General features: G+C 34.5%; 1 protein-coding gene across 6 annotated transcripts in view; it reads right to left on the minus strand.

Moving 5' to 3' along the window:
• LOC138331918 (nucleolar and coiled-body phosphoprotein 1-like) overlaps nucleotides 1-27279 on the minus strand; it is a 73583-nt gene that overhangs the window by 14474 nt on the left and 31830 nt on the right. For 5 of the 6 annotated variants that reach the window (XM_069279781.1, XM_069279779.1, XM_069279782.1 and 2 more), the window contains 9 exons: nucleotides 24938-24985; nucleotides 23641-23788; nucleotides 22486-22634; nucleotides 20917-22024; nucleotides 20346-20567; nucleotides 16172-16350; nucleotides 15474-15564; nucleotides 14833-14910; nucleotides 14092-14112 (listed from right to left, as the gene is read on the minus strand). In XM_069279781.1, coding sequence (XP_069135882.1) covers nucleotides 14092-14112; nucleotides 14833-14910; nucleotides 15474-15564; nucleotides 16172-16350; nucleotides 20346-20567; nucleotides 20917-22024; nucleotides 22486-22634; nucleotides 23641-23788; nucleotides 24938-24985 — 2044 coding nt within the window. The remainder of the gene's footprint in view (nucleotides 1-14091; nucleotides 14113-14832; nucleotides 14911-15473; nucleotides 15565-16171; nucleotides 16351-20345; nucleotides 20568-20916; nucleotides 22025-22485; nucleotides 22635-23640; nucleotides 23789-24937; nucleotides 24986-27279) is intronic. The other variant, XM_069279780.1, reaches the window with a different exon arrangement.

Raw genomic sequence — 27279 nt, forward strand, 5'->3', positions numbered from 1 at the left:
TGAATAAATATTCAACTATAAAAACAATACGTTCATGAAGTGCATTGAATAAATATTCAACTATAAAAACAATACGTTTATACATCATTTATTTTTTTATTTTAGCTATCTCCTGCTATTGTTATTTACCATGAACATCTAACTATCCCTGTTGATCTTTATTTTGCAGAATAACAATGCACCTGGCATACATGTGAATGGTGAATGATCAGGCGCAACAAACACAACGTAAAGTAAAGAGAAGTCCACAGTAACGGACTACATCAGCACTACATAAATATATCAAAGGAAAGGGGAGATAATATATAACAGAATAGTAAGATGATGAACCATGGATCAATACCAGGACAGGTTATTTCAGGCAGTTTTAAGGATGGTTTGCCTATAAAGAACTATAACCATTTCTTCCTCATTGTATGGTAATCTGTTTGTTACTCAATCGCAACTTATATCCTCAGAACAAACTACACGACAGTGCCATTGTTTGGCTTACTCTCGTAGAGCAGCTGTCACACATGTATGCTAGAGTTTATTTTTATCAATCCAGTGAAACTAATTTCAACTTTGAAAATGTCACATTTGTACAATGAAGTTTATTTTTATCAATTATGTAAAACTAATTTCAACTGTGAACATATTACACAATGAAGTACAATGAAGTATATTTTTTATCAATTGAAGTTATTTTTTTTTCATCAATGAAGTGAAAGCAATTTTAAACAAAGTTTTACAAAGGAAATATATTTTCCAAATATATCTGGTAATAAATTTGATTTGTACTAAAGTTAGAGCAGAGCTCCACTAGCTTTGCATACCTGGTATGATGTTCTTTCTCAATCGTTTAATATACGGCAATACATTCATATCTACTCTAAATAATTCCTCTTTAAATCTTGCTAGATTTTTGTAGAATTAGAATTATATTTGCAATATCCTCAGAAAACTAGATATATTTGAAAATTCTGAAGATGTCATGTTAAAAGGCATATGAAAACAAGAAACACTAAATTGCTTTTTGCATAAAATGCCCCTTCAAGTAAATAACTTCTCAAGCCCACACACATGGCGAGATTCAAATCCGGACTTCTAGACAACAATAAATAAATCAGTATTTGTGTGAACGCCTTCTACCAATGAAATATGCCTGCCAATACATCACCATTATTTCACAATTCAAATGCTTCTGTTAGCCATGGGGATATATAAAGTTGTAGAAACAGGAGTTTATTGTTGTTGAAATGACAACGATTACACAAGAAAACCATCTGGGACTCGGGTAGCAATAATTGACCGAATTGTTCAACGTTTGATCAAGTAACAACAATTAAGTGTGTCTTTGGAGACTTGTGATGGACGTCATGAACAACTCCTACTGCTATAGACTCATACTTTTATTCTAATGGCACATCCACACGCAGTATTGTTGTAGTAATAGACCTGGTGTTCTCCTAAGGTCCTGTTCTGCTGTATGTTGTCAGGACGTGTATGGATGAATCTTAAAGTGAGGACAGACTAAGGTTATCGGACTCACAAATATCTCGGTTAATAGGCAGTATCTCTTCTTCTGTCAGCAACGTGCTGGGACATTCAAGAGAATAGGAGAAAGTTCTGCGATAGTTTCCAAGCTGACAACCATTTGATGATCATATCGACCATGACATGACTTTGATCTCTAGATGGAATATAGCTATAATACAAAAATGCAAAACCTGGGCAAACTAATTATATACATAATGATATGGAGAAAATGATGCAAAATGCAAAACATTTTCATACAAGTGTCAGCATCGATCATTGAACAGCTACATATACTGTACAACAAAGATATTGCAATACCCAGAAAACATTTGTAAACTTCTACTTCCATCAATACCGATTCCATGGCATGCTAATTACTTGCTTCAATTTCCATGAAAAATCATTAGCAATACTTTCCCTATTGCAGCCTAAACATCGTAATTTAAGCACACCATTGGTTTTACATTTAACCAATTAATTACTGTTCACGCAGTATCAGATACAAGTGATTAAAATTAATCAGAATTGATTCATAATCAGGATTTTCCCAAACGTGATTGCTCTAATGGAAATCCTTAAATGAGCCGTGGCAACGCCAGGGAAAAGATCAAACTCAATGATTGGGATATACATGTACATGCATATCAAAGAAAGATCAATGCAGTTCTGGGTCAAGCTTATATCCTAACTTGGCCGTGAGAGTCAATCATCCATGACGATACAAGAGGAAATATCAGAACTTAGAAGGGGCAGAAGATTGTTAGCATTGATTTATGAATGATATTGGAAGCATGACATCACTCTCAGGCTGATATCGATTAATGTGACACAGCTAACATTTTAGTACATAAACAAATAAATCCATCATCTGTCAGATATATATAAAGCTTGCTTTTTAGAATTCATTATCAGATACCTAATGTTTATATCTATGAGGTTGAACTTATCAAATGTATTGATTTTGTTTAAGATTTTTGACATTTTCTAAAATTTGAAGATATTTCAGGCAACTTTAGGGAAATGTTTGAGCTGTTCACCAGTGAATTCGGGCAAAGCTATCAGGTACATGCTATAGCAATATTTTGTGGCTTTTTCTTGTCAGTACTCATTAACTTGCTGTATATAGGATATATAAATGTGTGTCTGGTTTAAAGGTGTAGAAAAGCCGAAATACCCGGAAAAAAACCAACGACCAGAAGACAGTCTGACAAATGTCGCATATGGGATTAAACCCTCGACCCAGAGGTTTGTGGCAAGATGTCGAAACATCTTAATCACCTGACCACCATGGGACCATCTGCAATAGATACTTGAAGAATTTAACAAGTGCACATAATGTACTATAAAAGTGTATCCACGATTTTTAACATGCTGTAACAAAAGATTGAACTTAGTTTCTTTTTTAATTAACAAAAGTTTCCAAATTACTTCTGTTTCAGTGCTTAATTGTTTCCAAGCTATATATATACATTGATTAAGGATGATTAAATTTCCACTTGCAGTAATCTACACCTACAGCTTTTGTAATCGTGTATAACTCCTAATTTAATTTAATTTGTTCAATGGCTGTTTAATTAGATAAAGTCTTGGCTGAAGTTACCGCCAGCACCAGAAGAACTATAAATAAATCATTTATCACAGCGGTGCCTGTCACCCAATTCATTAGCCTTGTTTCTCAACAAGATTAAAATCCTCCAAATTCATAATGACTTTCTGTAGATCAAAATAAAACAAATAAAAGTAAAGAATGGTACATTTGGAAGAGTAACAAGGACACAGTCATTCAGATCCCCCGCCAATGGAGATATCGAAGCTGAAGTAAGTTTGATGGTGGAGACTTAAGTGTTCAAGTAGAGCGGGGCTGCAATTGTTGAATCAGGTATACAGCCTTGACATTTATATTAGACTATATATACAAAGATGGGTGGAGTTTTGCAAAGTAACATTTACCATGGTTACAGAAAAAAGCACAAAAAGTGAAAACCTAAAAATAGCAAAAGGCACTACTAGACCATAAGAACAATGTGTCTATGAAGTTTCATGGAAATATCTCTGCTGGTTTTAGAGTTGTGCTCCGGAAACGATTCTTACACAAAAATCTGCCATTTCAGCAATGTTTCCATGGTTACAGAAAAAAGTACAAAAAGTGAAAACCTTAAAATAGCAAAAGGCACTACTAGACCATAAGACTAATGTGCCTATGGAGTTCCGTGCATATATCTCAACCGGTTTTCCAGTTATGCTGCGGAAACGAACCTGGTACAAAAATATGATATTTTCAGCAATGTTTCCATGGTTACGGAAAAAGTGCAAAAAATGAAAACCTAAAAATAGCAAAAGGCACTACTAGACCATAAGAACAATGTGTCTATGAAGTTTCATGGAAATATCTCTGCTGGTTTTAGAGTTGTGCTCCGGAAACGATTCTTACACAAAAATCTGCCATTTTCAGCAATGTTTCCATGGTTACAGAAAAAAGTACAAAAAGTGAAAACCTTAAAATAGCAAAAGGCACTACTAGACCATAAGACCAATGTGTCTATGAAGTTTCGTGGAAATATCTCTTCTGGTTTTAGAGTTATGCTCCGGAAACGAACCTAGTACAAAAATATGATATTTTCAGCAATGTTTCCATGGTTACGGAAAAAATGCAAAAAATGAAAACCTAAAAATAGCAAAAGGCACTACTAGACCATAAGACCAATGTGTGTATGAAGTTTCGTGGAAATATCTCTACTGGTTTTAGAGTTATGCTCCGGAAACCATTCGTACGGACGGACGGAACCCATTTGTATATCCCCCGCCAACTTCGTTGGGCGGGGGATAATTACCATGGTGATTTTACTGAACACAGCTTTATAAAACCTAGTCAAACTTACTAAAAGATAAGAGCGATATTGTAAACATGATATCTATATGATAAAGTCCTTGATATAAATGTCAAACACGGTGGTTGTGTGGTTAAGATGGCCAACATTACCACAAGCTCTCCTTACCTCTGGAATGTAAGTTTTATTCTTTGTGGGGCAGTTGCCAGATAATGACTGCTGGTAGGTGGTTTTTCTCCGGGTACTCCACCTTTCCTCCACCTTCAACCCTGCCATGACACTGACTGTCTAAATATGATCTTAAATTACTAAACCACTAATTATCAGCCAGGATATGATATTTATAGTCATGAACACCTTGACCCGGCCCTCACCTACTGTGGGTACTCTATTGTGATCTGCTGCTTTGTTAAAATGACATTGCAAACAGATAATATTGACTCTAAAGCTTGAAGTTTTGTTATCATCAGAAACAACAACAAAAAATGTATTTTATTTATATTTTCTAGGCAGATAAGAATTTCAACAACTACAAAAACTGTTCTTGAAGACATCGAATATTTACGAAGACAACTTATAGAGTCTGTTAACAGAATGTTCCCTCTGACAAGCTGTCAAATTCTATAACACCAACTAATCCTTATATATTTGCTAGCATGTCTACACAGAAATATGGAATATAACATAGAGATGAAAAATCAATACACAGAAATATGGACCATACCCACAGATAACAAATAAACTGTGTGCCGAGTCAGACGACAATTACATCAGCCAACAGGGTAATGTCGACTTCAATACTTCGGAGACAGACACAGACAATCACATCTCACAACTAATGTATTCTCTACAGTTAGTATCATATACAGAAATTGCTATTACATAATTTCACTGTGTATCTTCCAGATTACCTGCCAGAGGACAGAGTGTGGCAAGTACGTATAAATGTCAAACGCTGGCTGTTATTGGAAAAGGGAGCTTGCTTATATGGCTTCTGGATAAAGGAAATATTTAGTTTTCTTCGTAAATAACTTTCTTAAAATGTCAATATGGAAATATGTCTGAAAAGATTAAGAACATAATTAACAAATTGAAGGATTTAGACTTCAAAAAAGCTACAGGGTATATGGGAATACGGACAACAAAAATAAGAAAATAAAACACCTTTTCTCTATAGGAATAATCTAAAGTTGAACAAAATAAATAAAATCATTAGAAGGAACAGCTGCAAAAAAATCAATTTAAAACTATTTCAAATGTACTTTAAAGTATAAGACTACTTGTAATAAATACTAAATTTACCTTATTGACAATTATCCTAACTCTGACAATAAAATATAAATGCAAATATGTTTTAAGATTATTCATCTTTTGCTTCACAGCCAAACTATGGAGGAATATTTTGCCAGGTTTTATATTACTATGAAAGTATGTTACTACAGTCAAGTTTTTAGAAATGTAACTTGAAGTGCTATCTAATCAGAAAACCGTTATCACATTGATAGACATTTAGATTCATTGAAAACCATTAATTAATTTCTTCTTTTGGTAATTGTTAACCTTAGATTATTTAGATAGATCTTTGTTACCTATTTGACGTTAGAAAAATATTTTAGAAGTACATAATAATAAAACATTTCTATTAATTCAAAAGGTTTGCCTATGTTCATAATGCATTTAGTGTCCATCATAAACCAAGGCCTTATAAAGGGAAAAAGGGAAAATAAATTCATAATTGAGCTTTCTATTACCACCTTCTGACAAAAAAAATGAAAAATATCACAAAACTTCATATGTCTGGAGAAACTAAATGATCTTTAACGTTTTGAAAGAGATTTTTTTCTAAATGGCAAACACACATGATTAAGATATGATCGAGATTCACATTTAGAAAAATCAAACAAAAATTCAATCTAAGCGTTCTAACTGACACGACTTATGTTTCAAGTTTAAGTGGCAGCCTGGTAGAGAAACGTAAATTTTCTAAATTCCATTGCCCTAGAACACGGATTTAATCTTGGAGATCAAAACTTTTAAAAGTCTCGTTTTATATCCATCAAACTAAGATTCAAAAGATCAGCTCAAACTACATTTTATCACAATCTACTGCATTTGAGCTTGTCTAAGCGTGCAATGGAGTGGATTTATTACAAATACCCATGGAAGCCGTGGTTCTTACTTGAAGATGAAGTTTACAGCATGCAGATTATAATTTAATTGAGTAAAGCATGTATAAAGAGTTAACTTGTTAAAAAGATTACATGTTGTGAGTCAAATTTAAAGAAATCATTTCGTAGCTAGTTTCACGTGAAAAATAAAAACTAGAAATGTTAAATGGAAAAAAAACCAAAATACTCCTATACCTTAATGAATCTTGGAGGCAACAAGCTAGGATAGCTCTGAGGGTTCCATGTGATAGGATAGGATGGTCACAACAGTACTCATCACCATCCTTACATTTTTTGTATGGCTGACAATTTCATGTTTGGGGCGAAAAAACGTTTATCTAGATCTAGTTTAAATTCTAAAATGTTGAGTCAAATGTTAGCCATAATGTAAACTGTATACTCAGCCCCGATCTAAAAATGATTGAGAGCGCATGTTGAGGGCAGATATAAAAAGGTAAGCACTCAGTCAATATCCTTTCCGCCGATGTCCCTGGGTACTAAAACCTACAATAAAGCACCGGATCCTTACTTTATAAAATACTGATTATGAGCTAGATATAGCATTTAGACACAACAATATCACTGTCGATGTAATAAAAATCTGCTGCGAAGGCCATAAATTACGTAATATTGCAGTATTCTTGCATTATTGGGACAGGATTATTAATAAAATCTTTGTCCTGAAAACAAACAGAACATATCTTTCCCCAAAATCTATTTATTTGATAAGGGCTGTCTCCGGAACAGGATGATGTCAAACTAATCATGATTGTTTGATGACTATTTGATGGTAAAATATGGGCGTTTTTTAGTGTTTTATCAATAGCTTCGACGCACTTACAGGAATCTATATTGGGTCACTGGAGCAATACTATTACCATAGCAAGATCCCAGTTTATATTAGAGTAAAAGTGTAGAGCAGCGGTAACTTTCCCTGTGATGAGTTTTTTTATGATCTGGAAAAAACCCCAATAAATAAGGTGCAAATGAAATTTATTGTAACCAATTTGAAGAAGATAAATCCTTTCAAATATAATTTTCTTGGTTTTAGTAAAATTCACGAATTTTTTGACTTGTGAAATATAACAGCTTTATGATACTACTCAGTGAATTAAGCTTTAGATAATGATAATTCTACGTAATGGCGGTTCACTCAATGACGGGTTCCATAAACTTTGGTCTCCTGCTAGCCTCGGCAGCTCATCAGCCATTATCATGATATTTACATTGATTCTTCGAACTGTGTCTTCACACCATTAAACCACATTATGTTATGACAATGTTTTTGCCTTACTGTTGTCTACTAGATTATTTTGTGTCCAACTCCTGCTAATCTTAGGACATTGTCTGGCTTTGCCTAACTGCGTTTATAATATTATTTTGTGCCTCTACCTCCTGCCAATTTGAATATTATTTTGTCTTTGCCTAACTGTTGTACACTCGATCGTTTTTTCCCTAACTCCTGACAATAGGACTTAATTACAAACCACGTGATACCCGATAACGTTTATGCGGGACTTGTATCTCAAGTGGTGATGTAACGTAACTATTTGTAATCTTCTCGCTGAAATGACGTTAGCGTGGGATGTCGTTTTATGACGTCATTCCATCACCAATAGAAACAATTGCCCCACACGAACGTTGTAAAGTATCACGTGGTACGTGAATGAGTCCCATTGTAGCATTTTTGTCTTTGCAAAACTGTTGTCTACTCGATTAGTTCGTGCCTAACTCCTGACAATTTCAGCATTTTGTTTCCTTTGCCTAACTTGTCTGCGAACTCCTAACAATTTATAGTATTTTGTTTTCCTAACTCTGAAGCAATTGAAATTGTTGGCATCAAAAGAATTCTGATTGTTGAATGCACAGGCCAATCTATTTCTGAATAAACATAAAATAATATCAAAATGTTCAAAACTACATTATTTTTGCCAAAATTTTGGATACTTTGCATGCCTCCTGCCAGCTTCAGAAGTCACAATTTTTTTAGTACAATAACTGATTCTTTTTTAGTTGAAACTAATGCCAATTTTATAAAAAGTTCATAAAGTGATGCCAAATTTAACTTCTATTTATGCATACAATAGAATGCCTTTCAAAATGGACAGATCACTAATACGACACTTTACATTTGACCGAAAGGACAGTTTACTGTTGAATTGATTTATTGCATTTACTTAGTTTTTGACTGCCATCGGCCAAGCAAATGAGACTATTGAATTTTAACTCATTCACCTCTGACACTTTATTCTTTTAATTCAATGACTGGAACAATTCATAATGAATTTTCAGGAGTGAATGAGTTAAACCTGAACTCTATAACATAAAACACTGCATATTTCTGATGAGTTAAACCTGAACTCTATAACATAAAACACTGCATATTTCTGATGAGTTAAACCTGAACTCTATAACATATAACACTGCATATTTCTGATGAGTTAAACCTGAACTCTATAACATAAAACACTGCATATTTCTGATGAGTTAAACCTGAACTCTATAACATAAAACACTGCATATTTCTGATGAGTTAAACCTGAACTCTATAACATAAAACACTGCATATTTCTGATGAGTTAAACCTGAACTCTATAACATAAAACGCTGCATATTTCTGATGAGTTAAACCTGAACTCTATAACATAAAACACTGCATATTTCTGATGAGTTAAACCTGAACTCTATAACATAAAACACTGCATATTTCTGATGAGTTAAACCTGAACTCTATAACATAAAACACTGCATATTTCTGATGAGTTAAACCTGAACTCTATAACATAAAACACTGCACATTTCTGATGAGTTAAACCTGAACTCTATAACATAAAACACTGCACATTTCTGATGAGTTAAACCTGAACTCTATAACATAAAACACTGAACTCTATAACATAAAACAATGCATATTTCTGATGAGTTAAACCTGAACTCTATAAATAAAACACTGCATATTTCTGATGAGTTAAACCTGAACTCTATAACATAAAACACTGCACATTTCTGATGAGTTAAACTGAACTCTATAACATAAACACTGCATATTTCTGATGAGTTAAACTGAACTCTATAACATAAAACACTGCATATTTCTGATGAGTTAAACCTGAACTCTATAACATAAAACACTGCATATTTCTGATGAGTTAAACCTGAACTCTATAACATAAAACACTGCATATTTCTGATGAGTTAAACCTGAACTCTATAACATAAAACACTGCATATTTCTGATGAGTTAAACCTGAACTCTATAACATAAAACACTGCATATTTCTGATGAGTTAAACCTGAACTCTATAACATAAAACACTGCATATTTCTGATGAGTTAAACCTGAACTCTATAACATAAAACACTGCATATTTCTGATGAGTTAAACCTGAACTCTATAACATAAAACACTGCATATTTCTGATGAGTTAAACCTGAACTCTATAACATAAAACACTGCATATTTCTCAAAGAACCACTTGTCCTTTTTCCCTTGATATTAAATACAATATATTATTTATACAACAAGTAAAAATAATTTTTTTTTACCCTTGCATGATAAAGAGATACATTGATACGAAAGGAATTTTTCAAGCTGCTGATCATTTCAATAACTCGGGTAAATATTTGCTCAATATAAATGTCAAAATATAATTAATGTAATAAACAGTTTAAACTGATACATCTCATACAGTTGGTATACTTCATATAACACTTAGCAGACTCATTCATACATATACATTGACAATTACAATGATTAATTAGGATATGTTTTCGTAGTTAAGAATTGCAAGCCAATATAGAATAGATGATAAAGTTTACAGCTGTCTACTCTACCCTTGGTAACTTGTTCCTATATCTAATGACGACACATCTGAAATCAACAATATCTTCAGTAATTTTCATTTCAATTGTGTATATATATGTCTATTAACATACAGATAGATATAAAATAATTTGTTTTAATTTTGTTGTCTGTACAATCATTACCTAATAAAGAGCATCCTGGATTTCACAGAATGTGATTAATTATTGTACATACTTTTATTATGGAGGAAAATTATAAAGCTCAAAATTTTCAATGATGATATTGGTGTAAAGTAAGTAACTTTTGTTACTGAAAAAAATACTGATTTTATCTTCTCCTGTTTTTGATTGATAAAAAATTGTCATTCATAAGCAGTATAGCACCTAGCTTTAATAACTTTGCATCAAAGGCTCTATCTATTATATAATGCTCAATATACCTTCAAGTTAAATTTAAGAAAATAAAAATGCATTTGGTAATGAATATCATATTATATTGAAATCCTTCATTCCATTTTCAGACAAAATAATTCAGATGATGTAATAATTCCTCTGAAAGTGAAAACTGGCTAACACCACTCACAGAATTAAGTGCACCCCTTGCCCTTGTTATTGAAGAAAGACAAGGTCACCTTCCTACTTCTGTATTAAAACCCCGTCCAATAAAAGAAGGTGTAATAAAATTCACACAAAAATCCAAGGCCATTCCAAAATAATTGATAAAATGGTGTGTTGAGGACTCTCTGACGGCATATTATAGAAACTAAATGTTAACACTTTCTGGGGAAATTATTAAAGGCTGTAACCAAGTGAAACAATGTCAATGTCATTGTCTAACATTATTAAGAGTTCTCAAACATTATTTAGTTCAAATGAAATTGAATCAATTTAATAATTCGAAGTATGACTCAATCAAAATAAATAAGATTAATCTAACATTGACCTCTTGAGAATTACCATTTCATTAGCACTGGTCTTGATAACAAGAGACCCAAGAACATGAACAGTCATCTGACTATACCTTGGCATCATTTAAATAGGAAAAGAAGTAAAAGCAGTTTTTCAAGATGGTGATTTTGGTGCCCAATCACCCTGGGGAAACTTGTAAAGAAGTTAAACACTTGTTTTCAAGATTGCAGTCGTGATGACCATCTTAGATATTGGAGCAACTAAAAAAATAACAGCACTTAGTCAGGACAGTGTCAGGATCATTTCAGGCAAGTTTCAGCTAAATTGCACAGGAACAACTTGTCATAAGAAGAAGTTCAAAATGTGTTTTCAAGACGACAGCTGTGGCAGCCATCTTGGATTTCAGATTGACATTGAGGCTAATACTAACAATATCCATGACTTTGGTACATTAATGGATATTTTCCCCTTCTAGTATGTTGCTCTTTAAGAACAGGTCTGAATCTTTTTTATACACAGGTTTCTAAAACCATGTGGGCAAAGTATGATTATAGTGTTTGTAACTTCTAGCAATAGTGATGTCACAAAATCACATAAAAATATGATGTCGCCTTTGCTGGAAGGTAGAACTAATGAATCACAAAATAAATAGTACTTTACTAAGGTTGTTAACGTATCTAGAAATAGCGTATTAGAGATAATTGGACGCGGTTAGGACGACTAATACATCAGCATGCTATGTCAGTACAATTAACTACTGTTTCGATGTGACATGTCAAGCTCATTACTGATCCAGAGTAATTTTCATGCTTATTATGAGCTGTCAATGTAGCGGAAATACACCAGGTTTCTAGAATTCAATTACAAACAAGTGTTTATTAACACCTAGAATGTTATATTCATTATCGAGGACTGCAGAATGTGCCAAGATACATGTTGTGGAAATATTACATTACATAGGCTGAAACTGCTCATCTAACTGTGAGGAAGACTTCATTAAAACTGTCTTTAAAACGTCGATATATTTCAAGATCTTGTTAATGTGCTGTCAAACCTTTTCAAAAATTTGAAAGCATGTCATTATTATACACTTATTGGATTTAGAAATGATTATCTTTCTGTAGCAAATCTGAGATATTACATAACCTACATTTCAAATTCCAAATCAATTATATGGTCTGAAATCCTGCAGATATTTCAAATCCAGTGTGACCAGAAAGTGCATAATGCAATTTACTTGATTCACTCTGATTTTTCATTATTATTTTTTTTTTCTATTGAACATTATAGTGAACGTCATTGAAATCAATGCAACCTACCGTACCTTTAAAGCATAGTGATTCTAATTGAAATGCAAACTATCATGATGCCTTTAAAACAAATGGACAAAATTCAAATTTAGTCATTTAAATCATATTTTCATAAAAATCAAATAAAATTCAGCAGTCACATTGGTCAGATTTTTATATTGTCTCTTGCAAATGTCAGGGTCATATATTCATAGTTTTTAAAGAATATTAGGCCATCAACAATTTATTAAATGCTTTTCCTGTAGTTATAACCACAAATGCAATTGACTTCACTGCAACATACTGCCAAATACTTAAAGCAGAACATCAGAAAGTTTAAATATCAACAAGAAAACAAAACTTAACAAACTCTGGAATTGTTTTCAGGTTGGAAAGTAAGGTGTTTGTATGAATATTTGTTACACTGCCAGTGAATGTTACATATAAACGATGTTTATATGACTATTGTGTACATTGTCACTTTCATCAGAAATAATTAGCTCATTCAGACCTAGTCTGAAGACATGTTTGAATTAACTCGTATTCAAAGGTCAGAAGGTTCATTATAAATTTTCAGGAGTCAATGAGTTTAAACATTCCCATGTGTAACAAATATTCTTAACAATAAATTAAAGTGTCAAGAGTATTTAATTCTGTTATTGGTCGGTTCAACGTCTTTATAATATCTTAATCTATCATCACATATACTTAATTACCAGGAAAGAATATTTGATTTTCCATAAAATTCTAGAATAACAAAGTCACACATGCATACAGGTTAAACAAGTTTAAACATTTGTGACACTTCCTGTCTCTATATTTCCATTCTCTGTTATGAACTGCTTATGTTTTTATAAAACCTTGTTTAATACATCCAATAAAATATAAACGGGGATCAGGCACATGCCACAATGAAGTTGACATAATGCATTCTTAGCAAAATTTTTGGGTGATAAAGAAATAAGGTGAGTTAATAATAATAAAAGTATAAAGTGAAACAGTTGTGAATAAAACATCCTGTCTCTTTGTTGAGTTTTCTCCTCTCTAGGCATTTGTCATGGAGAGAAATATCAATATTGGGCTCTTAGAAATCAAAAGTATTGTCTTTAAGACATGAATGTCCCACCTTTATCAATATGGTCTTTGCATATTATGGAGTTAACTGCCCTTGCTGGTAGGTATCGGTTGTGACATCCTTATTTCATGAATGAAAATTGTGGGTTTTTGTTTTGTTTTTTGTTTTCTTCTAAAAATATGTTTTGCTCAAAAGATATTGATTTCACAGTCAATACCTACCTGCAAGGGCAAATAACTCTGTAATATGCAAATACAGAATATTTTAAAAAGCCAAGAAGATGGGACACACCCAGGCAAACTAATCATGTTACAATGCCCAAAGAGAAGACAACTCTGTTATATAGACAATAGCTTAAACTAAATAAACGCAAATTCAGGGGAAACAACCAATGCTTGAAAAGGGTGAATATGGTACATAACGTATATAATTTGAATCTTGAATGAAAATGATAAATGTTTGAATATATCACACCGAATAAAACATCACTATATACATACCCTGGCAATTAGCTGTTAAATCTGTCAAAGTACTTATATTTGTTACTTAACTGCCGATTAATTATAATTCTCAATAACAAACAAGATTGTACCTTTCCTTTTTTTATTCACCAATTAATATTTCAAAAAAAGTGTCATCCTATCGTATTTTGTTTTCTAATTCTACATCAGACACACTTAATCTAATCCTGTTTAGAGCAAAATCATATCATCTAAAATACAACTCTCACCCCCGACTCCTGCCCTTTGTTCATACATTACACCACAGTTAAGTGATAAGTTGCTGGAAATTTATAAACCGTGCCACACATGAACACAACCTCCAAGTCCATGTGCATGGTGACTAAGGGGAGGTAACTCAAATAATTTACTAACATCAGGCCTTCTTTTTCTTAACAAAAACAAATTCTGAAGACAAATTCAAATTCACACTGTAAGCCATAATATCATTTGTGAAAATCATTTGTAAGTTTAACTGGCAATAATGTGTTCACTCTAGCTTTTCAAATTCTGTCCCTAAGATTTTTGCTGAAGAGAAATTCCTTTTGCCAAATATCTGTTTCTATATCAATGAATTTTATGTAAAATTATCCCTTTTTTGCTCTGAACCAGAATCAAGGTAGAACAATATGATGTAGACTTTACATAAAGATACTCCAGGACATTTTTAAACCTATGTCCACATCTCTGAAAGGTATTAAGCTGTACATCTACTAGGTAATGGGGGTAACAATTACTCACTTATTAATCGCTGCCTTTTCTCATCGGCACGTTTCTTCCATTCTGGTTCGGAAGAACCAGTTCTAATTTCAGCAGTGGCTGTGGAAATAAAGGAATCTAACATAAAATCTCTTCAAAACAATATCTTATTCCGAAGTTTTTATCGATTTTCGTAAATAGATTTACAATTATTCAAAAGTTTTCAAACACACATTATCAGGATCCAAAGATTATATCATAAAACTTGAAGTAATATATAAGTGTATAATGTATATTTGTAGTTTTAAAATATATAATACCAAACTTGGCTATATGAAATACTGAAAAGCCAGTTATTCTTGCAGCTAGTTTAAAGAATTCACAACTTTTACTTCTAAACAGAAAAAAAATCTACAAGTTAAAATTTGTGATCTGGCTAAATGAGTACATATGATTTATGATAGATCGTAATAAAATAAAATATCCCTGTTGATTCCTGCAGAATCTCATCTGGAATCCCATCCCATCGGGATTCCCGATCATCTTTTCTCTTGGAATAAAACTTTTTTGTAACCAAAATAATGTCCTGTGAAATTTTGAAAATAAAACAAAATATCATCTAGCAAAAAAAAATGAGAATTTGTTTGGAATCTTAACTATAAATGATAGGATTTAATGCTAACTTTTTGGTACAGGGGTGTTCCTCTTCTTTAAAGCAAATTCAGTTTTCCATGAAGCAGCTCCAGCATCTGAAGATTCAGTTTTGGCTTTCACCTGAAAAAGAAAACAAAAAATTATTTTCCTGAGACGAATAATAAATAATACTTTAGATAATATGTTGAAAATATGTGTAAATCATAAATAGTCCCACCACACGTATCATGGAGACACAAATAGCTAGGGTTGTATGAAGAAATTATTTTCATTTCATTTCAGAATATTTTATTGACTGATGTTATAGACGATCAGAATTAGGCAACATGCCTATAAACGCCCTCTCCTTATGAAGAAAGATGACAAGAATACACTAACTGCCTGGGCAATATGAAGTTAGGACAGGTGTTATGAAGACATATGAAGACAAGTGTGGAAGAGACACAAACCACCAGGGTCACATCAAGCCAATGTCAAGGTTACCATCATAAGACAAATCAAAATAACTAAGAGTAAACACGGTTATAATGAACCTCCGGGGACCATTTGAAATCACTTCATTATAAACATAGTTCGTTACACACACTTTATGGACAATTTAAAGGAACCTTGATGAGGAAAGAACATTACTACATTATAACCATGAATTTGTTGTTAGCATGTTCATTATAAACATGTTTAACTGAGAATCTAGAACATTTTGATTTGATACCAAAGTATTTCATACCGGCGTTTCTCTGCTGCCTTCCTTCCGTAACTTCCTCCTTTCAGCTAGGTCTTTCTTCCATTGTGGGACCGATGTTGTGTCCCCAGATGGTGGTGTGATAACATTGAGGTTTGGTGTTGATTGATGTCGGCTGTCTTTGGTCTTCAGCCAGCTGGGCACATACTGGTCCCTAGCACCACCTAAACATGTACACATTCATCCTGGTTACCAGAGGGTATATCAAGTTAACGCTAACATCCCTAAACAGGTACTCATTTATCCTGGTTACCAGGGGGTGGTATATCAAATTAAAGCTAACATCCCTAAACAGGTACACATTCATCCTGGTTATAATTACCAGGGGGGGGGGGGGGGGGGGGGGGGTTATATCAAATAAATGCTAACATCTCTAAACAGGTACTCAATAATCCTTCTTATTTCAAATTACATGTAATTCTAACATACCTAACAAGGTACACATCCATCTTCATTATATAAAGTTGAACAGGTAGAAATTCATCCTTGTTATATCAAATTAATTAATTCTAACAATTATTTTGGTTATCATTGCTAAATCACTTATGCTATTTTATCTACGAACGTTCCTGCAGCTTTCAAATTTTTAATATTCCTTGACAAAATTTTAACCAAAAAGTGTTACATAATGTAGCTCACATGTATACTTTTAAAACATCTTTCTCATTGACAAGACGACCATTGGTAACACAAAATTCTCCTTTATCCAATTACAGTCAAACCTCGATGTATCGAAGTTCAAGGGACCGTCAGAAAAACTTCGAAACATCGAGACTTCGAATTATTCGTGGTTGAAATTAGACCGATGTTTTTTAACCATGACCAACTGTGGTAGTTGTGTACATATCGTCTCCATTCCGTAAACTTTATAATCATTGTACCACAAGCAAAACAAAATAAAAAACGAAGTATGCAATTAATCACAAGGGGCCCAGAGGGCCTGTATCGCTCACCTGGTTTTTTGTTAGTAATTATCACAAGACTCAGACAATTAGAAAAATAAGCAAAAATTGACTCCAAAAGTTTAATTTTGAATCACAACCATACAATGATGCTATTGATACCATACTCAAATATGCTATCCAATACATAGGTTCAGAGACAAAGTAATTTTTTATGAAAATAGTAGCCTAATTGACCTTTTGACCTCGCATCTATTGCCGTCTAAGGCCCCGGGGGTCAGCCCTATCATTTGTACAATTTCAGAATCCCAACCCTATAAGGATGCTACCATTGCATTATAAGTGACTCATTCTTAGTTTGCAGAGAAGAAAGTCGTTTATTGAGAAATACAGCTAAATTGACCCCTTTTGACCCCACCCTTCATGGCCCCGGGGGTTCAGCCCCATCATTTGCAAAATTTTGAATCCAAACCCTATAAGGATGTTACCATTGCATTATGAGCGTAATGCATGTTTAGTTGCAGACAAAAAGTCATTTTATATGGAAATTGACCACTTTTGACCCCGCCCCTCAGGCCCCGGGGGGTCAGCCCTATCATGTGCACAATTTTGAATTCCCACACTATAAGGATACTACCATTGTATTATGGGTAGCTATACCGTGCATAGTTTCAGAGAAGAAGTCGTTTATACATGGAAATAGCCAAATTGGCCACTTTCGACCCCGCCCCTCAGGCCCCCTTGGGGTCAGCCCCATCATTTGCACAATTTTGAATCCCCCACCCTATAAATATGCTACCATTGCATTATGGGTGCTATACCATGCTTAGTTTCAGAGAAGAAGTCGTTATATGGAAATAGCCAAATTGGCCCCTTTTGACCCCGCCCCTCAGCCCCCTGGGGGTCAGCCCCATCATTTGTACAATTTTGAATCTCCATCCTATAAGGATGCTACCATTGCATTATGGGTGCTATCCCATGCTTGGTTTCAGAGAAGAAGTCGTTTATATGGAAATAGCCAAATTGAACCCTTTTGACCCCGCCCCTCAGGCCCCCCCGGCGGTCAGCTACATCATTTGTACAATTTTGAATCCCCAACCTATAAAGATCTACCATTGCATTATGAGTGCTATCTCATGCTTAGTTTTCAGAGAAGAAGTTTGTTTACATGGAAATAGCCAAATTGACCCCATTTGACCCCGCCCCTCAGGCCCCCTGGGGGTCAGCCCCATCATTTGTACAAATTTTGAATCCCCACCCTATAAGGATGCTACTATTGCATTATGGGTGCTATCCCATGCTTGGTTTCAGAGAAGAAGTCGTTTATATGGAAATAGCCAAATTGACCCCTTTTGACCCCACCCCTTAGGCCCCTGGGGGGTCAGCCACATCATTTGTACAATTTTTAATCCCTACCCTATAACGATACTATACCATTGCATTATGAGTGCTATTTCATGCTTAGCTTTTCAGAGAAGAAGTCGTTTTATATGGAAATAGCCAAATTGACCCCATTTGACCCCGCCCCTCAGGCCCCCGGGGGGTCAGCCCCATCATTTGTACAATTTTGAATCCCCACCCTATAAGGATGCTACCATTGCATTATGGGTGCTATCCCATGCTTGGTTTCAGAGAAGAAGTCGTTTATATGGAAATAGCCAAATGGACCCCATTTGACCCCGCCCCTCAGGCCCCCGGGGGTCAGCCCCATCATTTGTACAATTTTGAATCCCCACCCTATAAGGATGCTACCATTGCATTATGGGTGCTATCCCATGCTTGGTTTCAGAGAAGAAGTCGTTTATATGGAAATAGCCAAATTGACCCCTTTTGGCCCTGCCCCTCAGGCCCCTGGGGGGTCAGACCCATCATTTGTACAATTTTCAGTTAGTAGCCCATAAGGATGCTACCAGCCAAATTTTGTTGAAATCCGACCAGCGTGTTATGGAGAAGAAGTCGATTGTTTGACGGACGGACGGACGGACGGACGACGGACGACGGACGACGGACGACGGACGACGGACGACGGACGCCGACGCCACGGTATGCATAAGCTCACCTTGGTCCTTCGGACCAGGTGAGCTAAAAACGAAGTATGCAATTAATCACATGTATTGCTATCGTTAGCAATACATACGTATATTATAAACAAGACTTACGTGTACTAGGCCTAACCCATGTACAAGTGTTCGTTTGGTGACTATTTAAGCGATGGTTAATATTACGGAATGAATATAAAAACGAAAACACGTTGTAAAAACGAAACTAAAAAGGAGGAACCGAAAGCGCTACAACACCTACAAAATACTTCGATTTAGAATGATCGATTTGCTCCAGTATTTATGCCAAAGTTGTGCAATGTAACAGTTTTGAGTATGAGTTACTAATAATGTGGCTCGCTATTTACCGTTCCGTAAATTCTACAAACCGCTACCAATGGTACTAACTGTATCTTTGCCGTACTAATAATTTAATAACGCAGCTTGTAAAAAGAAAGCACCGGGTATCGGCCTGATTAGTGATATTAATTATCTTGATGATATCAAGCTAGCAACACAAGCTGTCATAATCCCTATTGTCCGGCGAAGGGCCGTCGCGAGACAGCTAGGTGTGACAGCATGCCGCGGGGTATCGGCGAACACCTGATCTGTACAGGTAAATTTTTATTCGAATCATCGAGTGTCAGTTACCTATGATTCTATAACAAATGGTCCATGAAGAAAGTTCGATACATCGAGAACTTTGATTCATAAAACTTCGATTCATACATGGGTTAATTAGTAATGTTATATAGTGAAGAAATTCGGGTCCAGACAAAAAGTTCGATACAGCGAGAAATTTGATTCATCAAAGTTCGAATCATCGAGGTTTGACTGTATATAGCAGGGGCAAAATGCCCCCACCTCATTACATCAAAAAGAGAATGAATGAGGTGAAATAAAACAGATATTGATAAAACTACATTAAACATACAAAATTCAGCCCTTTTCAGACAAGAAATTTAAATGCTGGCCTAAAATATGATTGAGCTAATTTGATTTTCTGTTTTTCTGTATATTATATGTATAAAGCCATAACATGAGGACTACATGAATTCATCATTACACTAACCTTAAGCTTTTCCACTGAAATTTTATTGTGCAAAATAATACCCTTACAGTATATTATCCCCTCTTTACCAATCCCTGGCCCCCAATTTCAAAGTAGTTTGAGCATTAGCAACTTTTCTTTCCTTCACTGTTTTGTGAACCACTCACCTGATACAGGTGTGCGCTCTCTACTGGAACTTGAACTAGAACTGTCGCCATCCCTGGACCCTGTAGATGCCAGCCGGACACGTTCCTGGCTAGGCTTTCCATTCAGTGTGTTTTCACTGCTCTCAGTCGACTCCTGAAGGGGGAGACCATTAGGCGTCTTACGGAGGCGTGGCATGTCTGTCCACTGTGGTTTAACATCTCCGGGTGTCTTGTTTTGGTTTTCTGTAAATAGACTTTCTAATCAGTAATTTGTTTATTTTCAATATTATAGTAATTGTTGTAAAGCTCATCCTTATTCTATCCAGTGTAAAGTCCAAACTGTCTATACAGCGTCAAGGAAAAGTGATCTTTATATACAATGGTAGTCGCTGAAGCAGCTTAAACTGTATCTATAAATGTATAACAGTTTATCACAGGTTTCTCAAACATTATCAATGGATATAATTACAGTACACATTATTTCTTTTTATTCAAGAAATTAAGTGATACGTCTCAAAATTTATAGATATGACTAACTGTTCTCTACTTTGTATCGGGGATTTACAAAATGACTCTTTAATGCAGTTCTCACCTTTGGTGTTAAGAATCTCTGCCGCTTTTTCTCGTTTCTCAGCTGCTGTTTTCATCCATGCAGGGGTTTCCGTCTCCTTCATCAGATCCAAGCTTTCTTCTGACTTGGCAGACGGCTTTCTTAACTTCATGTCCTTAAGCCATGACGGTTCCTCCTCCTTTGTGGCAGTACTTCCCTCTGTCTCAGACTTTGGTGATTTTGGAGTATTCTTAAGTTGAGGAACGTCAAATGTGTGTTTGTTTTCCACCTGTCCTTTGGTAACATCATCAAATTCTAGCTGTGTCTTAACAGGTCTGTTCCGTAGGTTAGGCATATCGAATGCTGCTCCGCTGTTTAACTCCGAACTGTCGCTCCGTGAAACTTTTGGTGTTCTCTTTAGTGATGGTAAGTCAAATTTACCCTTGGCTTCTGGACTAGTTGGAGGCTCAGCTTTCACTTTTGGAGTATTTCGCAGTGCAGGTTTATTAAAAGTTTTTTCTGATTCCATTTCCTGACTTTCTGATCGCTTTAAATCACTAGAAACAGTTTTTAGAGCGGGTACTTCAAACTTTCCTTCGTTTTCCGGGGAAATCTTCAACCTACCACTATCCTGATCTCTTTGTACTCTCTTCAATGAAGGCGTATCAAAAACATTATCATTTTCCTTCACTGTTTTTACAGGCGACTTTTCGCGATTAGATTCCACACGCTTCAGTGGAATGTTATATGGTGTTTCCTTGGTTTGTGGAGCTGGTGTTGTATCCACTTCCATTTTTGGAACACTTTTAAGAGGAGGTTTGGAAAAAACTTTCTCAGTTTCCTCTGCTTTCTCAGATTTTCTTGCAGTCTTTTCTGGTGCAACAGCTTTCAATGCTGGGACCTCAAATGTATCATTTTTTTCTATCACTTTTTCTGTTTCTTGTGGTGTAGCTACTTTACGAAGAGCTGGTTTTTCAAATTCAGGAGAGACATCATTTTCCTTATCTTGGTTGTCAGATTTCTTTGTTGGTTTAAGCTGTGGCATTGGTAATTTGATCCCCATAGCTTTGGGGTCCCTCTTTGGCTCTGCAGGGGCCATTTCTTCATCTGGAGATGGTCTAGGTTGTGGAGTTTTCCTTGGTAGCATTGGCTGTTGACAAAGTAAATGAAAACAACAATCTTAACAATATCTTTATATTTTTATCAGGAAGTCTATTTATCAATAAAGCATGTCTTAATGTGAAATATAAACTAGCAAATTAGGACTTATCCATGTACTATGTGATACCTGGTATTGCTTGAATGGGGCTATCATTTCTATTGGAGATGGAATGATGCTGATAGATGATATCCGGTACAAACGTCATTTCAGTGGGAAAATTACAAAGAAATATGTCCCATCATCACCGGAGATACTAGTCCCGCACAAATGTTATTGGGTATCACATATATCAAATATCAAGTATGATGAAGCGTTTAATATAATGATAAAACTTTGTCATTATTAATTAGAAAGAAGACTTTTCCAACCAAACAGCGTAAGAAAGACTGACTGCATCATTTTGTCATCTGTATTTTTCGCTCATCTATCATCAAGTGACCTGTACCCACCTGTCCCAAGCCCGGTAAAGGCATCATGATATTACTGGATTTTTTAGCTGGAGGTGAAGTAGGGTCAGGTGAGTCGGATTTGTCTCCCCTAAAAACGTCCTCTTCGTCAGCAAAACCGTTCACTTCCTTTGTTGGAGAATCTTTTGTCTCTGAGGAAAGAGTGAGCAGTATTTTGAGTAAAAACTTTTTTCATTTGATATATTAACCTAATTATGAATACCCTCAAATTTAATAATTTATTTAAATATCGATTACATGTCATTAATGCTTTTTGACATTGCTACTAATTTGAAACAGGTTAGCTTGAAGCGATAGGAATCATGCCCTTAACCTTAACCAACTTAATGTTTGATAAAATCTTCAGTTAAGTGTACAGACATAAAGATCATATTGGGCTTTTCTAAAATCTGAAATCATCTCGTTTGAAATTTAATGGAAAGTTTTAACATCAATAAAGTGCACAAATAATAAACACAATTGTTTAAATATTGACAATCTGATTAAAATACAGATCCTTATTATCACTACGTTTTATAAGAGGATCTGACAACATCCTAATAGGGGTCACGTCCAGACAACCTTTGGAAATGGCCAATCAAATTGGCACCATCAAAATCTTGACTTGGGATGAAATAGTTTGAAAGAGCTGTCTGAATCATTTTCGTGTACATAGTCATCTCACCCAAAGAGCACAACAAAGCTAAATGTATGTATACTGGGACGAAATGGCCATATCAGTTGACGTAGCAATGTGTAGAAAAAATGAATTTGATCTGAAGTATGCATGGTAAAAAGGTCATCCGAACATGACCCCTTATGGAATGTTGTCAGATCCTCTATTTAAAGGAGTGGTTATAAGGATGTGTATCTTAATCAGATCGAAATATTGATTAAAAGGTAGTACTAAAAATTATTGAGAAAAGTAGAAATGTTCAACTAGAAATGTCTGTTTTCTAAATGTAATATTAATGGCCAAAATCCATACAAAATCGACTAAACAGGATGGCATAGGCTAAACATAATAATAATTTCTCTGTTAATTCTGAGACAAATACAGAGAAAATTCGGACCACTTACCTGATGTGTTCTAAAAGTGAGGAAAATTGGACCACTTACCCATTGAGTCCTGGAAGTGAGGAAATTAGTACCACTTACCTGTTGTGTCCTGGAAGTGACTATCTTCAGAGGAACTCAGGATGTTTCTCACATTAGTTCGTGTTGGCTTGCGTCGTCGCGCCAGTGAACCCTTCTTTCGTAGTGAAGTCTTCTGCTTTCCAATGTTCACATCCAAATGTGAAGTATCCTACAGGAAATGATTCACAGAGGTCAAACAATGTCACACAAATACCAAATAGAGGTTAATTAAGGTCATTTCGACATCACTTTGTCACTCAGTCATAAAAAGATGCAGAAGTGTTGGAAATGCAAGTTATCATCCAAAAACATTTTCTCAGTGACAATGAAGTAAGAAATAAGGAATGTAGATATCCTCAAGCTTACAATTGATAACAATTTGTCATGTATAAATGCAAACAAACAATAAATGGAAAAGGCAGAAAGGGCCTGCTTTGTTAATTCAACACAGAAGCTATTAATTATATCATGTATATAATTCTTCGAAAATCATCACTTATTACTTTGAAATTCTGACCTATAGAAAATGGCAGGTCAATAATCCATCAAAATTTGTTATGAATTCCTTAGGGATATCTAGATTACAAAACCATGTACTTAAAGATCTTAAAGTTTAGACTTCAAATTACAAATGACCTGATGAAAAATAATGACATTTTTTATTGGTTAAGCAAAAACTTGGATAGAGAATTGTTTTATTATTGTGGTACCAGGCCCTGATTTCTCGAAACAAAAGGCACTGACTTTCATCAAAAATTTTCATCAAAACTTATGTCTTTCCCATCATATAATTCCTATGTAAAATCATTTGACTTTTAATAACTTTGTTTCTGACTAGAATAGTTTATTTAAGCATTGATGTCATTCTTTTTTAACTTCATCGGGGTATGAAAGAAATTTTGTTTGCAAACTGTGTGAATCCTCGTAAAAGTTTGCTCACAAAATTTATTTCATAACCTGATGGATTGAAGTTAAAACATATTTACATAAATTCTTATGATTAATTATTCAGACTACTTGATAACATAAAACACGTTTCAATGTACGATTCCATTGACTTTCGAATGGATAATTTTTCTAAATCAATATACAACATCTATGTCTCTATTGTGATGTCATGATAACGTCGGGTTTTCGTGCCATTCACAGATTTTTTTCTTCAAAGTGTATGAAGAAAAAGTATCTGCCAATCAGAAAGTCTGATTTACAATGAAAACAAACAACAATTAATTAGTTATTTGTGACTTATTCAAAAGTTTGTTTCGAGACATTGGGGCCTGGACTGAATCTAGCAAAAGCTTTAGCGGTCAATATTTACCCCGACATCATTGAAGTCCAGACTAGCCTCTCTCTTTAGCTGGCCGTTCTACAACACACACATATAGCAGCAAATAACAACAAAGCAAAGTACACTAGCCCACACTTCATAGAATAGCATACTGTAAAACCAACTTTCTTTCATTTAAAGATGCTCCACCGCTGACAAATGGTATTTTTTCACTATCAAAAACAGGAGCAGACGATTTAGTATATTTCTTCAGTTACAAAAGTAACCTACTTTACACCATTACCACCATTAAAAGATTGAGCTTCTAATTTTACTTAAGGTTAGAAATATAAAAAATAATCAATTGCATTCCGAAAAAATTCTGTGACACTTATACTCTATATAGAAAGAAGTACTGATTACGTATGCACCATAGACGAAACAAATTATTTAATAATATTTTTTTGTGTTAATTATAGGCATATATATACACAATTAAACACCAATTATTGTTCAAATGATGAATATCATTTACACTCTGTCGGCGGTGGAGCATCTTTAAGATTTACTTCCAAATAAATTTGCGAAAGTTTATCTCCATAGACTCACATCTACATACTGATAGAAATGTCTGTCCATTTTTTAAAGTCTGTGAATGATAATCTTCGTGAACTTCTTTTGAAATTTTTCGCGAAATTAAGTATCTACAAAAGGAAGTTGGTTTACAGTTCAAAGTTTCATTTTGAGGGTTACTTTTGATAGCATCGGCAAATAGTGGACAAATGTTGTCACTTAACATTTAGGGTGTTTAATAGATAAAGCGTTGGTAGACTGTATAAACAAGCAAAACAATCCAGCCTTCTGAAAAAAATGAAGTGATTATCATAGAAAGAATACCCATATGACAAGCGATGGAAAGAGTCAAACCTAACTTTTTTCTTTTACTGTTTTGGTAATTGTAGTATGATTTAAGGTTTTACAAGTGAGAGACAGAGATCTGTATATGTTCATTGTTTTAATTCTCTAGGACTTGTCAGATGGCTCTTCTGTATTGGTCATCTCCTGTTTTTGTCTCTTAAAAGAGTTATTTAATTTCCCTTGAAGATAGGTATACAACTTTATGTCATGGATTTGTGAGCACGTCATATTTTTACGAGAAAATATCAAAATTTAACCCGCAACCTTTCCACAAGGGAGATAACTCGACGAACTTTACCATACAAAGACAAAAATATGCAGCATTATTTCCTAGACATCTTTATATTAAACTATGACTATGATAAAGAATGTATTCAAGAATCTCTTTACACCAATCCATTGTAATCAGCTGATTTTGACATTTTTAAAGGCCTTGGTGGCCATCTTGGTTTTAATTTTTTCTTTCTCCAGGCATTGGTTAAAGGGACAATTCATTCTACGAGAACATTAAAATACGTATATATATCGGAAAACCCCCAGTTCTAATGGGAATTAGATCAGTCGGTTTTACTGTGATATGTCAGAAAATCCCATGGTGGTGAAATGCGTGTGAAATGTTCAAACTCACTCGCTGTCTGCCATTACAAATTGTGGTCGAATATCTTGTATGCCGAACCCAGTTCCTTGCTCGTGGAGTAATGCTACTTTTGTCTAGAACAGCTCAAATCGCTCTGACAGAAATGTTTTTACCTTAATAGGTGAATTGTCTTGCCTAAAAAATCATTATATCACCTCCACAGTGGTTATGTAGTTCATTTGTTTAACGTGCGTGACTTTGGCTCGGATATTGGTACAGCGTACATATTGTACCTGCTCAATCGTATTGATCAACGATTTGTAATTACAACAGTATCAATTAAAATACTAAACAATGACGTGGAATTTGTCAATATCTTATATTATATGTTTCATAAGAAATGTAGAACAATACTTTTATGCCATATTTTGCTTCTTGGTTATGTAAAAGAATTAGCGTGAGTGAATTGTCCCTTTAAAATGAGGAATATTCAGATGTGCAAAAAGTAACTTTTTATTAAGTATATATTTTTTGCCCATCTTTTACCAAGGTAGAGGAAAGACAGATAACATGTGCTAAATAATGACACGACATCATCAATACATGACGCATTGTGGCAATGGCACCATGACAATTTTTGAAGCAAATGAATTCGCCTTTTATATCATTAATGTATGTATGAGAGAAAATTTAAATTAACATGTGTGAAAGTTAACATATGTCTCTCAGCTGGTGGATAAGGGTATCTCAACCCAATTGTGGCTTCCCACTTTTCAGCTTATGTAAAATTCTATTTAATCTCCAACATCGTTCCTCCAAAAGACTTAGAAGACTAAAATCTGTCTATACTGGCTGAAAAATACAAACTTACACTTACCCTAAAGGACAAGTGTTGATA

Source organism: Argopecten irradians, chromosome 9 (assembly GCF_041381155.1).
Source record: "Argopecten irradians isolate NY chromosome 9, Ai_NY, whole genome shotgun sequence".
NCBI classification, from domain to species: Eukaryota; Metazoa; Mollusca; class Bivalvia; order Pectinida; family Pectinidae; genus Argopecten; species Argopecten irradians.